General features: G+C 42.8%; 1 protein-coding gene across 4 annotated transcripts in view; it reads left to right on the top strand.

Moving 5' to 3' along the window:
* The first annotated feature begins 2,056 nt into the window (after positions 1 to 2,056).
* The window catches only part of HERC2 (HECT and RLD domain containing E3 ubiquitin protein ligase 2), a 109,587-nt gene continuing 99,044 nt past the window's right edge, over positions 2,057 to 12,599 (top strand). For 3 of the 4 annotated variants that reach the window (XM_084528681.1, XM_084528682.1, XM_084528679.1), the window contains exons 1-2: positions 2,057 to 2,130; positions 2,539 to 2,649. In XM_084528681.1, the coding sequence (XP_084384807.1) occupies positions 2,578 to 2,649 (72 nt within the window). In that variant the 5' untranslated portion in view covers positions 2,057 to 2,130; positions 2,539 to 2,577. The remainder of the gene's footprint in view (positions 2,131 to 2,538; positions 2,650 to 12,599) is intronic. The other variant, XM_084528680.1, reaches the window with a different exon arrangement.

Below are 12,599 nucleotides of genomic sequence, written 5' to 3'. Positions count from 1 at the left end.
GCACATGCAAAGCAGCTCTCTGATATCCGACTTGCAAATCAAGATCAATGGGCACCATGGTTTCAACCAAGTTTTACTAATGCCTTCTGGTTTGGACTCCATACATTGCAAAGTGTTTTTTATCACTACTTGCAATATGACAATATGACTACTTTGTTATATTTTCAGTCTACCAGGAAATAGGAGACTAAAACATTTCCCATCCTGGTGCGCTAGTTGTTTTTTAGCCATGGACTAGCCAGAGTAGACATGACATGAAACGCATGACAAAACTTTCACTTCCCTGATATATAACATAAAGTTTTTGACATACAGGCATTTGGGCAGATTTTTCAAGGGAAACTTTTTGTTTTAAAGGTTCATATTTTTGAGTTTTGGAGAGTAACTTGAGGAAATAAGTTATTTCTGTATTTATTATATTCTATATTTTATATAAATTTTCAGGCAATTCAGAAATGCACAGGTTTTCACTTAAGGTCACTGTGTCTTGATCCCATATTGGTCCACGGTGAGTCACAAGCTGAGCAGCTAGGTCATGGCAGCATTTTTCTGTTACTTGGAAAATGAACACCAAAAAAATAAAATTCACTCCACTTTACTGGTAATAATTACGACAATGTTTCTTAGAATCACAGAATGGTTTGGGTTGGAAGGGACCCTAAAGATCATCTAATTCCAGCCCCCTGCCATGGGCAGGGACACCTCCCACCAGATCAAGTTGCTCAAAGCCCCATCCAGCCTGGCCTTGAGCACCTCCAGGGATGGGGCATCCACAGCTTCTCTGGGCAACCTGTGCCAGTGCCTCACCACACTCTGAGTGAAGAATTTCCTCCTTATATCTAATCTAAATCTACTCTCTTTTAGTTTAAAGCCGTTAATCCTTGTCCTATCCCTACACTCCCTGACAGAGTCCCTCCCCATCTTTCCTGTAGGTCCCCTTTAGGTACTGGAAGGCCACTGTAAAGTCTCCTTGGAGCCTTCTCTTCTCCAGGCTGAACAACCCCAGCTCCCTCAGCCTCTCTTCATAGGAGAGGTGCTCCAGCCACCTGATCATCCTTGTAGCCCTCTGGATTGCTAAAACAAGTCCATGTCTTTTTTTTTTTTTTTTTTTTTTTTTTTATTCTTAATCATAATAAAATGATTTGCCTAAGTATGATAACCTTTGCCCAAATGCATGCAAATGGTCTTGGTTCTGTAGGAATTTTGTTGGTGTGCAGCCTGTGGTTGCACATGGGCCAAAACCCATTGTAGTCTCATCTGCCAAGCCCTGCTCCCACCTTTGGGCTCCATGAGTGCTGGAGAACTGCAGTCTACATGCTGCAAGATACTGTAATTTTGATTAATTTGCATTTTGCACTACTGATCCATTTTGTCATCCCCGGCACAGTTTCAGCTTTTCCCTTTGGCAAGGGGCGCGCCGCGTTGGCCTGCAGCCCCCCTCGGCCCCTGCCAATTCCCCACATCACCGCACCATAACAGCGGAACCTGCAGCTAAAATGACTGAAGGAAGTAAAGAGCAGAACAGCACTTTTTTATTTATTTATGTTTCTAAATCGATTTCTGGGTATAGTATGGTTTAGTGGAGGACTTGTTAGTGTTAGGTCAGAGGTTGGACTCGGTGATCTCGGAGGTCTCTTCCAACCTAGAAGATTCTGTGATGACGGAGGGCTGTGTTTTTGCTACTGTCTATTTGATTTTACTTTTTAATTTAATTTTATGTTGTTTTATTTTAAGCCGTGAGGCGGTGTCACACTTCAGGCCTTCACCATGCTGGGGGGGGGGGGGGGAGGTTGGGGGTCTGAGGGGGACCCCCTCCCTCTGCGCACTGCCCATCTATCTCCACTGCGCCGCTCCTCTCTATGGTGCGGCCCGCTCGGGGCAGGATGTCCCGCCTCCCCCTCCCCTCCTGATTGGCTGCGAGCCTCTCTGGCGTGCATAGGGGCCGGGCTGAGAAGGGGCCGAGCTCCCCCCCAGCTTCCAGTGTGGAGGGAGGGCGGGCGCGGGGAAGGCAGGGCCCGGCGCTGCCGGCGGACGAAGTGGGGGGGGGGGCGGGCGGGCGGGCGGGTAGCGGGAAGGAGGGGCGAGGATAACCCGGGGCCGAGCGGGGCGAGGCGAGGCGAGGAGCCGCCGGTGAGTGCGGGCAGCGGGCAGCGCCTCCATCGGCTGCTGGGGGGCGGGGGACACACACACACACAGGGACCCCCCCGCACCCAGCCCCGGGATATGGCGGCGGCGGGGCGGGGGCCGTGCCCGGGCCTCCCTCGGTCCCTCCTCGGTCCCCTCTGGGTCCCCTCCCGGTGCCTCCGTCCCCGAGGGGCTCGGGGCCGCCCGGGGAGGCCTTCCTCGGGTGCAGGGGGAGGGGGTGGCCAAGGGTTTCCAACCCCCTGAGGCCCCCCGGGGGGGTCGCTCGCACCCTAAATTATTCAGGGCCCCGGGGGAGCCGCCCCGAGATACCCCCTGGTTGGCTTTGTGCCGGGCTGTTATTTATTTTTCTGCTCGCTGCGTGCCGGGTTGTTATTTATTTGTCTCCTCCCGCAGCAGGTTGGGTTGCTCGGCCAGGAGGCTGGCGGAGGGAAGATGTCTTCTGAGGCGTTTTGTCTGGCTGCGCAGGCGAGGTTCGACTCCAAATGGTTGAAGACAGACCTACAGGTGAGGCGTTGGGAGACCTTCCAGGTGCTTTGCAGGCTGGGCTGCAAAAGTGAGGTGGCTTGCTGAAAGGAATATGTACCTGGTATCACACTGCACTTCACACACACAGGCGCACAGAATTTCTAGGCTGGAAGAGACCTCAAGATCATCGAGTCCAACCTGTGACCTAACACTAACAGTCCCCACTAAACCATATCCCTAAGCTCTACATCTAAACGTCTTTTAAAGACCTCCAGGGGTGGTGACTTCACCACTTCCCTGGGCAGCCTGTTCCAATGTCTGACAAAACTTGAGGGAACACTAAATTATTTTGAGCTGCAAATCTGTATTGTCAGTCCAGTCTCTTTTGCATAGAAACAAGCTGGACTACACGTGTGTGTTATCCTTGTGCAGTGCCAAAGCACACACCTGTGTACAGAGCATTACTGCTAGAACAGAGTTCTTTAGGCTGCTGCCAAACTTCTGATCTTCAACCAAATTCGTGGTTTTAATACACAAGAAAACTGACGTGAAAGACACTAGAAATCAACTTAAGTTTTAAAGAGTTCAGATTAGCTGTTACCCCAATTGCTTGGGTAACAGGTGTAGGCTTCCTTTAGGCATCCTTTTCCAAGGGAGTTAATTTTGTATGGAGTCTGTCAAAGAGAGGTGGCTGAAATGGAACTGGTCTTTGTACTGGTATATGGTGAATTTTGCTATAGAGGATGACATGTTTACTTATCAAGATTGTGTGGTAGGGGAATGAGGATATTATCATGTTTGCCCAATTTGAGTTTGAAAGCAAAGAGGAAAATACAGAGAAGTTAGTGTTTTGGGTCAGTTACGTTTGTTTTGGATGAAATGGGTAACTAGAGTAAGTCCTTGTGTTGTCTGTCTTCCTTCCTCCAGATGTAGCATAGAGATACCTTACTTTGAATAGGCTTTGCAAGTTCTTGCTCAAATCTCTGAAGTTCTTGTTGGGACAGGCCGGCTGGTGTTATTCCTTTGATAGATTTATTTATTTATTGCATCCTGAGTGACTTTACCCAAAAGTCCATCCTGCATAGGCTGGATGGTAGAGTTCAGCTGTCATTGTGTCTAGACAAAGGTCTGTTCTATGCACTTGTGACCCAAAAGCAAACTTTTTCCAGTATTTTACATCAAACAAGCTAAATCGGATTCTGAAGTGACAAGTTTAGTATGCAACCAACAGGGCTCTACTATACAATGTAAGGGCCATAAAATTACAGGGATCACCCTTGATTTGGCTAGATTAGTTCTGTCTCTTGTTTTTTTATCCTTCCAAAGGCCAAAGTTTGGGTTCAATGTTAGATGTTTTGGCTAAGGAGATGGATACACTTAGTACAAAACAATTGGAAGATGAATATATTAAGAGTTACAGAAATACTGTTTCTAGTCCCTGGATGTTTAGTTCTAGATGGCAAATAAGTTGCTTTGGCTGTTTTAAAATTGTAGCTGAAAAAATGGCCATCTGTCTGGAATGGCTGCTGAATATGGATTGCATACTTTTCTTCCGTATTATACAAGGTGAACAATGTGACTATTCATGTGATTTGTCATATTTTTCCTCTCTGTTGTAATGTTTTTTCTTCTGCATCCCGTTTTTTATGCTTACATGCACTTTTGACAGGAAGGTTTCGATTGCCATCCGTACCTTAAGGATTATTTTCAACTGAGTGCATAAAATGCAGTGAAACACTTGTCTTTTATGGGACAGTTTTATAGCTAATGGGTTATAATAATTCCACTAAATAATAAAAATCTTAATTTGTAACAAATCTCTATGAATAAGTTCTATGAGAGTTGTTTATGAGTAATAAGTTAGACTGTAATTGCCAGGGTTCTCCCTTTGTTTTCTTCTAATCATGCTCTAGCCAAAATAATGAGATTAATGAAATAAGAGAACAGTAATCGTTTGTGATCTGCTGGACACAAACGTCGCTTCTCTGGAATGTGAAGCGTAGGCAGACCTCCCAGGTATCATACAGTTTTCTTACTAGGTTAGCAATTTTTGGCATTAGGCAGGTCCTCGTCACAGAACTCTGTGTAGATGTATCTGTTGGTTACTTTTTATTAATTAAAAAAAAAAAAAAGGCATGTGGTTCTTGATTTGCTCTTTTTATTGTATTAAATGGCAGATGTCTTCTGTCAAGTAAAGGGGTTTTAGGCTCTGGGGAATTTTTGTATTGCCTGATTGACCAGCATGACCTAGCTACTTGTGAAATCTCTTTGTAGACATAAATCCTGTATCACTTTGTTCTTTTTGTACCAAGCATGCAGATTTCCTGCCTTGTATGTATTTTTTTTTTTACCTGCTTACTGTAGAAGGGCCTTGTCAGTGTTCACGAGATTATTGACAGAAATAGAAATGATGAGAATAATACCTAGGAGAGATTTGAACAAAGGCACACTGATTTAAGTGAACGAATCGAGCTGACTACATGTTACTGATTAGAATTGACTCTGAAACTCTTCACTTTGCACCTAGATTCATAATTTCTTGCTTTACAGTAGTCAAAGAGCATGTTGGTGGGATTCCTTGGAGAAGGAAAGTTGTACTGGGGAGTTCTTCACCTTAGGAGACATACAGAGATTAACCAGTCTCTAAAAGTAACTTTGTTGTTGTTGTTCTTGAATAACATTCTTTGCTGTTGCCTAATTTGAGGGTTATAGCTGGAAGTGGAAGGGAAGTATTTCTTCTGGTTGATGAGCAGTCTCCAAAGTCTGACTCCTCCGTTTTTCTTGCCTCTGTTGCCAGAGGCTCTTTATTTAGACTTGATGGCTGTGGCAGTCACTGTGGATTAGAGGCACTGAAATGTCTCTGATGATCATTGGATTCTTTTTTGACTTTAGCTCAAGACAATGTTGTGGTAATAATGTAATAAATGATACTCTAATGTTATGTGCATTAATAGCAGTCTGTAACGTAGTGGTATTAATGGAATAAAATCCATGTGTCATTCTTTTCTTAGCATGGATTGTGTTTAATCACCTGTGAGAGCCACTGTTTCAGCTGGCATTCAGGCCAAATTTAAGTATACTTACTGAGTTTTGGGGTGTTGGTGTTAACAGACAAAGCCAGCATGGTGTAGCATATTGTTACTGTTCTTAAGAAAGTATCTGAGCCCTTTGTAGTAACAGCGAGCCTTTAGCCTCCAGGAGCAATTGACGTGGTGTGAAAAGTTGGTGGACACTATATGTCTTGATGACAGAATTTTTGCTTCTGTTAATATTAATTAAATAAGCTTCAGAGAAATTATTATAGGAAGCCAAAATGCTGTAGACTTAGGTGCAGCCCACAACTATGTCAGATCTTTTTTTTTTACAAACTTTGTAATTAATTGACCCATTATTGTATGTTTAACAGCTGCTAGAAAAGTCTAAAAAAGTTTAGAAAAGTCTAAACACTCATCTTGTAAATTGTGTTTTATTTGTGTTGTTAATGATTGTTGTTAATTTGTGAATTCCTTCTGAACTTGGAGTTGCTTGAAAGGTTGGATTACCACTCATTTGATTTTATACATTTTATATTTTTGGTTTTGTTTTAATGCATATTAAAGCATATACCCATGCATGTCTATTACTAGTAGAAACCATCACTTGTGTAACGAAATCTGTAATGGGAGATTGTGTTCTAATGGCTATTCTAACGAAGGCATCCCTCTTAAAAGGAAAACATAACAAACTACAAATGCTAGGGAAGATTAAAGTTGTTTACTTAAACCTAGATAAGCAGTTTGCCAAGTCAATATGAGCTTTAAATAGTTCCATTGAAGTGAAGGTACTGCACCAGTTGTTTAGAACCTGGTGCAGAGAAGTTTAATTAGTGATGGCTGAATCATGAAAAAAACAGAATCAGTCAGCTAATGAGATGCATGCGTGTGTCTGGTGCTTATTGGACTGCCCATTCTGGATCCTGCGGAGGACTGTTGTGCTTAATAGCAGGGGATAAGGGAGAAAAGCTTTCATATTCCTGTAGCATGGGGAAAAAAACCCCACAACGAAACTTTAAGCAATAGTGAAAGGTGCAAGGGCTGTCTACGAAAAAGACTAGCATGGATTTTCATCAGTTTTCATTCAATTTATGGTTGGTAGGCTATTTCTGTCTTCTTTTGCCACAGGGATTTGAGAGATCCTTTTAAATTGAAGCAGCCGCCTATTAGAGTTGCATTTGTCTGAAATCTTTTCACCTTCCCCCAAAGTTAAATTTGGCCTCTGTATTTTTGTGGAAGGCCAGCTGTTCTAGCACCTAGGTCAGTATCTTTGCTGATGTAAGTAAAGGATGTCTTGACTGTTAAGAAGTTAGTGGAAGATGTTTTCTTTGTTTTGTTGATTTCCCAGTCATTTTCTCCTTAGTTTCAGTATGCTGATCAAAAATGAAATGTAAAACTGCAAATGAGAACTCCTACCTTTTTAAATGTGGTGAAATTTGTAATGGAGAATTCTTAATATATCTAAGAAATGAGGTAATTCTCCCTCCAGAATAAAAAGGAAGGGTCCAGAGAAGAGGTGAGGACTGGACTTTACATGGAGTGATAGGCTGGAGAAATTAAGATCAATGTTTGTGCAGGTATTTGGGCTTAGAGCTGCTGTTCCTCAAATAGAGGAAGTTAGAGAACTTCCCTTTGAAGTTTGAGGGTAAGACTTAGTTTTTCTTTGCTTTTGAACTTTAAATGTTAGTAAAATTTTGCAACAAATGGAAGCCTGGTCAACAGGGGGACGTTTCTAGTTTGACCCCAAATCTGTTGAAGTGACACAGGACTGCTGAACTTCATGGTCTTTGTCACCAGAACTTTAGAGCAATATGTTAGACCTAATGATGCTCCTCTGTGCTTTGTATGGGTGTGATTAGCAGCTGGGGTTTGTGGCATGCTTTAACAGGGAAGGAAGGAGGCTAGGACAGAATATTGAAGACAAAAAATGAAACATAAATTGAAGGGATTTAAAACAGTGAAAAGAGTGGAAAGGCTTAGGAAAGCACTTACTGTTTCTCCTGTGATATTCTTCTGTTCATGTGTTGAAAAAATATTTTTCACCTATTTCTAAATAAAAATGTATTTTAACGTACCTTTTAAAATGCAACCTATAGCTAATGCAGAAGTAACTGAGTGGAAGAACAGATTTCTGTCCACATTGCCCCCCCACCCCAACTGCTGACAATTCTGAGGTGAAGATTATTAAGTAGCTTATATTTTAAATCCATAATGACGTTTTGTGATTATCTTCTATTTCCAACGTAGCTGTATAATCAGGAATCCTACCTGAATCAGACCTTATGGCCTGTTTTTATGTTGTTTTCTTTCACTTGCATCATTTTTCTTGAACTCTGTTTAAGTTTTACAGAGGCTTCTGTGCTTGTTACAGGACAGTTTATGAAACCACATCAAGAATGCGATCTGCTAGAGCACATGGAATAAGCATTGTCTGATTTTAAATAGTTGTCTTTAGAACCGAATCACAGCTTCTGATGGTTTTTAAAGTAACTTACTGAAAACAAACCTTGTAGTGGTGTTTTGAGGATTCCCAGAAGCTTATCCAGTTGTGGTTGCAATGTTTCATTTTGTAGAAATGCTAATGCCTTGTTCTGTAGAGGTGATGGCAGGAAAGGGATATGTATGGGGGCAGAATTTCACTGCCAGCCCCATTGGAGAATAGGAATAACATATGCTAGCAACCAAACTAGAGATCCCTTTGACTGAATTAAGTCTTGTACTAGACAGAGTAAATTACAGTTTAACTGTAGAGATAAGATTAGCAAAAGATTAGAGTAGGGGCTGCTCAGTTTACAGTACAGTAAAAGTTTGCTTTGAAGTCTGTTTGGGCCCTTGCTTTTTTGATTTGGGTAAGTGATCAGGACTGAGATTTAGGTCTATGTGGGAAGTATAAATTTGGTGAGGTGCGTGCCTTAGAAGTGCAGAGATCAAGAAGATGTGGTCTAGAGATGAGAACGTGTAATAAATGGTGGAAGTAGGTTGTGTTTGTGAAGGTGAGGTGTAAAGGAGATGAAGATGTGTGGTTGTATCTGAAAGGAAGTTAGGAGCTATTATGGGAAAGATGAGGGAGATCTGGGGCATGGGGAATGCCACTTGATACGATGAAATGAGTAGGGAGGTTAAGAACAAGTGCCAGGGCTGTAGGGTACTGGTTAGTGGGGCTGGAGTTATGGCATTGCTGTTGTCTCAGACTTGGGAAGCAAGTGTCTGGGTGGTGGGGCAAGCAGGGACTTGGGGTCCTTGTGGTAAATTTACAGAGCTTACATCTCTGCAACTGTCAACAGTTGGAAACATTCAGTGAAAACTTATTCTTTGTTAATTTAGTGAGTTTGTCAAATTAATCCCTTTAAACATTCACAAATGAAGTTACTAAATTATTAGAGGGAAAGATGATCGCGTAAATCAAATAAATAGTGGGTGGGTGTTAGACTTGTACTCTTGTACTTGCCATCCCAGTATGTCAGAAACAGTGAAGAGACAGTAAGATGTAACATACTCCTGCAGAATATTTGTGAGAAGTCATTGTGAACAGCACCCTCTTTTTTAATAGTAATTTGCATATTTAAGTAACTGCATGGCATGCAGAGGTCCCACAATACATTGAAAGTTCTAAATTCTGCTGGTTAATAATTCATTCGTATTAAAACATACTGGCTTTCCTGATACTATTATTCTGTCATTTTGTGCTTACATGTGCAGTGTGCTAGTTAGGGAATGAGGTGAGAAAACCTACTGATTGACAAGCCGGGAATGCATCAGATTTCCTGACAAGTCTTAAAACACTAGAAAGAAAGAAGGCAGGATTGCGTAATCAAAGCAGAAATTTGACTTTTATGCTATGAAGTTGACTTACTGTTATCTTCAGCTGCTAGTTTCGCAGAAAAACAGAGGGGCTGAGGCTGTGGGGGCCCTCTGGAGGCCACCAGGCCCCAGCCCTGCCCCAGCAGGGCCACCCAGCGCAGGCTGCCCAGGCCCATCTCCAGGCGGCTTTGGAGGGCCCCAAGGAGGAGACCCCACAGCCTCTCTGGGCAGCCTGTGCCAGGGCTCCTCACCCGCACAGCACAGAAGTGCTCCTGGGGCTCAGGGGGAGCCTCCTGGGGGCCTGGTTGTGCCCAGGGCCTCTGCTCCTGGCACTGGGCACCACTGAAGAGAACCCGGCTGTGTTGTCGCTGCGCTCTCCCTTCAAGTGTTTGTTGACATTGATGAGGTCCCCCTGAGCTGCCTCCACTTCAGGATGAACAGCCCCAGTGCGCAGCCTTTCCTCATATATGAGCTACTCCAGTCCCTTAATTGTTTTCATGGTCCTTCACTGGACCCTCTCCAGTTCATGTCCCTCTTGTACTGGGGCCAGAACTGGGCCCAGTGCTCCAGATGTGGCCTCACCGGTGCTGAGCAGTGGGGGAAAGATCACTTCCCTCAACCACTGTCAGTGCTTCGCCTGATGCAGTGCAGGACACCACCAGCTTTCTGTGTGGCAGGGGCACATTGCTGGCTCGTGTTGAATTTTGTGTCCAACAGGACCCTCAGGGCCCTTCCTGCCAATCTGTTTCCCAGCTGGGTGGCCCTCAGCATATGTTGGTGTATGGGGTTGTTCTTCCCCAGGTGCAGCGCTTGGCACTTCTTGTTGAACTTCATAAGGCTCCTTTCAGCCCGTCAAGGTCCCTCTGGATGGCAGCATGATGCTCTGGCATATTGGTCACTCCTCCCACTTTCTGTGGGGTAGCTGAAATGTGAAGGGAGTTGGGAAGCTTCTGTTACGGTTCTGGAATTTTTGGATTATGTCAATAAAACTACTTGAACAATTCATCCCTTTAAAATTCACCTTCGCTTCCACTTCTGGCTGTCACAGTGGCACTGTTTAATGTGTTTGCTCTACATCGAGTAGATTAATAGTGACCCTGTTACAGTTGGAATTGAGTTGCCTACAGTTACGACACGTGAACTGGTTGTATGTACTGCTTCTTCAATGTCCTTTCAGGCGGTTGCTTTGGTTATTGCTGCAAGAAAAGCCCGATATTCCTTTACGTTCAAACTCGTCCCTTCCCCCCTCTCCCCCAGTGCATATCCCACTAGCAAAATGTTAACGACAGCATGAATGAAAGCAAGTTTGTTTTTTTGGAGGCTGCTTATAGTGTAAGCTTCCACATGACATATTTGGAGGAGGAGGAGGAGCGCTCTCTGACCTATAATCTCAGTGGCTGCTTTATCTTTGTGCAACATAACAAGAAAATGACTGATAAGAATTTGAACGCCAAACCCCAGGCAGAAGAAATTTTGTTTACTCTTTCAGTTTTGAGCTGCTTGAAGGACTTGAGCGAGCTTTGTGCCATGTAAAAAGGTTAGAGGTTAAAATGGAAAAAATCCTTTTCGTTCTGTTATAGCAGTGCTTACAAAAGTAGGAAGTTTTCCTCATTAATATAATGTTGCATTATGAAGAATCATGAGTTCAAAGGCCGTAGGTTTCTCAGTGTGTAAGGTTAAGGGCAGTGAGAACTATTTTCCATAGCAGGGTGATTTGAGAACATAAAATGGAAAAGATGACAATTTAGTAGGCAGAAGCCTTTATTTTGTGAAAATTTTTTTTGCAAAAGTTATTTCTGCAAATCATCCCAAGGGTTGCCTTCTTCCCTATTTCTCAAGCTTGTGTTTTGCCATAGATTAGCATTGAGCAGGTGAACATCCTAAAATAATTAAACATCTCCTATGCAATAGGAGCCAAAAACAGTGAAAAAGAAAACCTATCATTGACAACTGGGAAAAATAAATTCTTTAGGTGTCCCAGTAAAGAATATGCCCATGTCTGATGAAGGAGAAAATGAGCGCCTGTGCCTTTGTTGAAATATTTATAGACCTAGAACAATGCAAGAAATTCAGTCAGTGGTGGAAGAGGGTTTTTTGTTTGTTTTTTACTTTGTTGAAGTGTGGCTTTAGTTCAATCTATTCTGTTTTTTTTTTTTTTTTTTTTTTTTTAATTTAACCCAAGCGTAAAGTTTTTAGGAAAACCCAATCTCTGCAAGAGACCCCTATTCCCTCTAGCCCCAAAGAAAAAGGAATGTCACTTTCTTTAAAATAAGTTCACAAAGTAATTCTGGTGCTGCATAATTGGTAAATTGCAGATGAGTGGAGTGAGGTCTAGGTCAGACTGTGTGATTCTTCTCTCTATTACCTCCCTGAGGAAAGGAAATAGCAAGTGACAAATACATACAATTTGTCAGCCCGTACTTTGAGTAAAAGAAAAGGAAATCATTAATACTTGTTGGAGTGAATTTCTGGCTTATGCAATATGAAGTCAAAAAGCTAATGTGGTGATTTAGTATGCTGCAGTGGTGTCATAATGTGCAACCTGTCTTTAATTTTTCATGTTGCTTAGATTAGCTGGGTCAGCAAATGACCTCCCTGCAGTTGGTTGTGGCTCTTAAAAACTGTGATCTTCAATAAAATATCCTTAGGAAACTGATCAAAAGAAAGTACAGGCAGACTTCTGTGGATAAAGGCAAATATTAACAGCAGTTGTGTAACTTCTTTGTGTTATTCCTTCTCACTTAAAACACTTTGGACTTGAATGTTAGTTACATAACCCAAGAGTGCTTCTAAATAAGCTTTCAGCATTTTTCTTGGATGTCTCCGCTGCACGGCTCTGGCATGCTGAAGGAATTCTGTTTGCCAGTTCCATTTACTCCCCTTCTCCCTTCTGCTACGTGGTTGCAAATTATAGCCTGGTTATTAAGGAGTTTGCTCAAGATGTAGACTCCTGTTTTGCGATGTCCTATAGAGTATAGATCACCGGCAGCAGAAGAGAGGTTGTCTTGGTCAGTAGGTTTCTTCAAAGGAGATTCAAGGTAGTTTCATGAATTGGTGACCTTCGTGTCATGTACCCTGACTGAGTTCCACGCTCTTCAGTCTCTGGTTTGGAGAGGGGACTGTAGTGACTTCCCCTGTGAAAAAGGGGAAAAGGGA

The sequence above is a fragment of the Aythya ferina genome, assembly GCF_964211825.1.
Source record: "Aythya ferina genome assembly, chromosome: 1".
NCBI lineage: Eukaryota > Metazoa > Chordata > Aves > Anseriformes > Anatidae > Aythya > Aythya ferina.
This window is presented reverse-complemented; position numbering and strand designations above follow the sequence as displayed.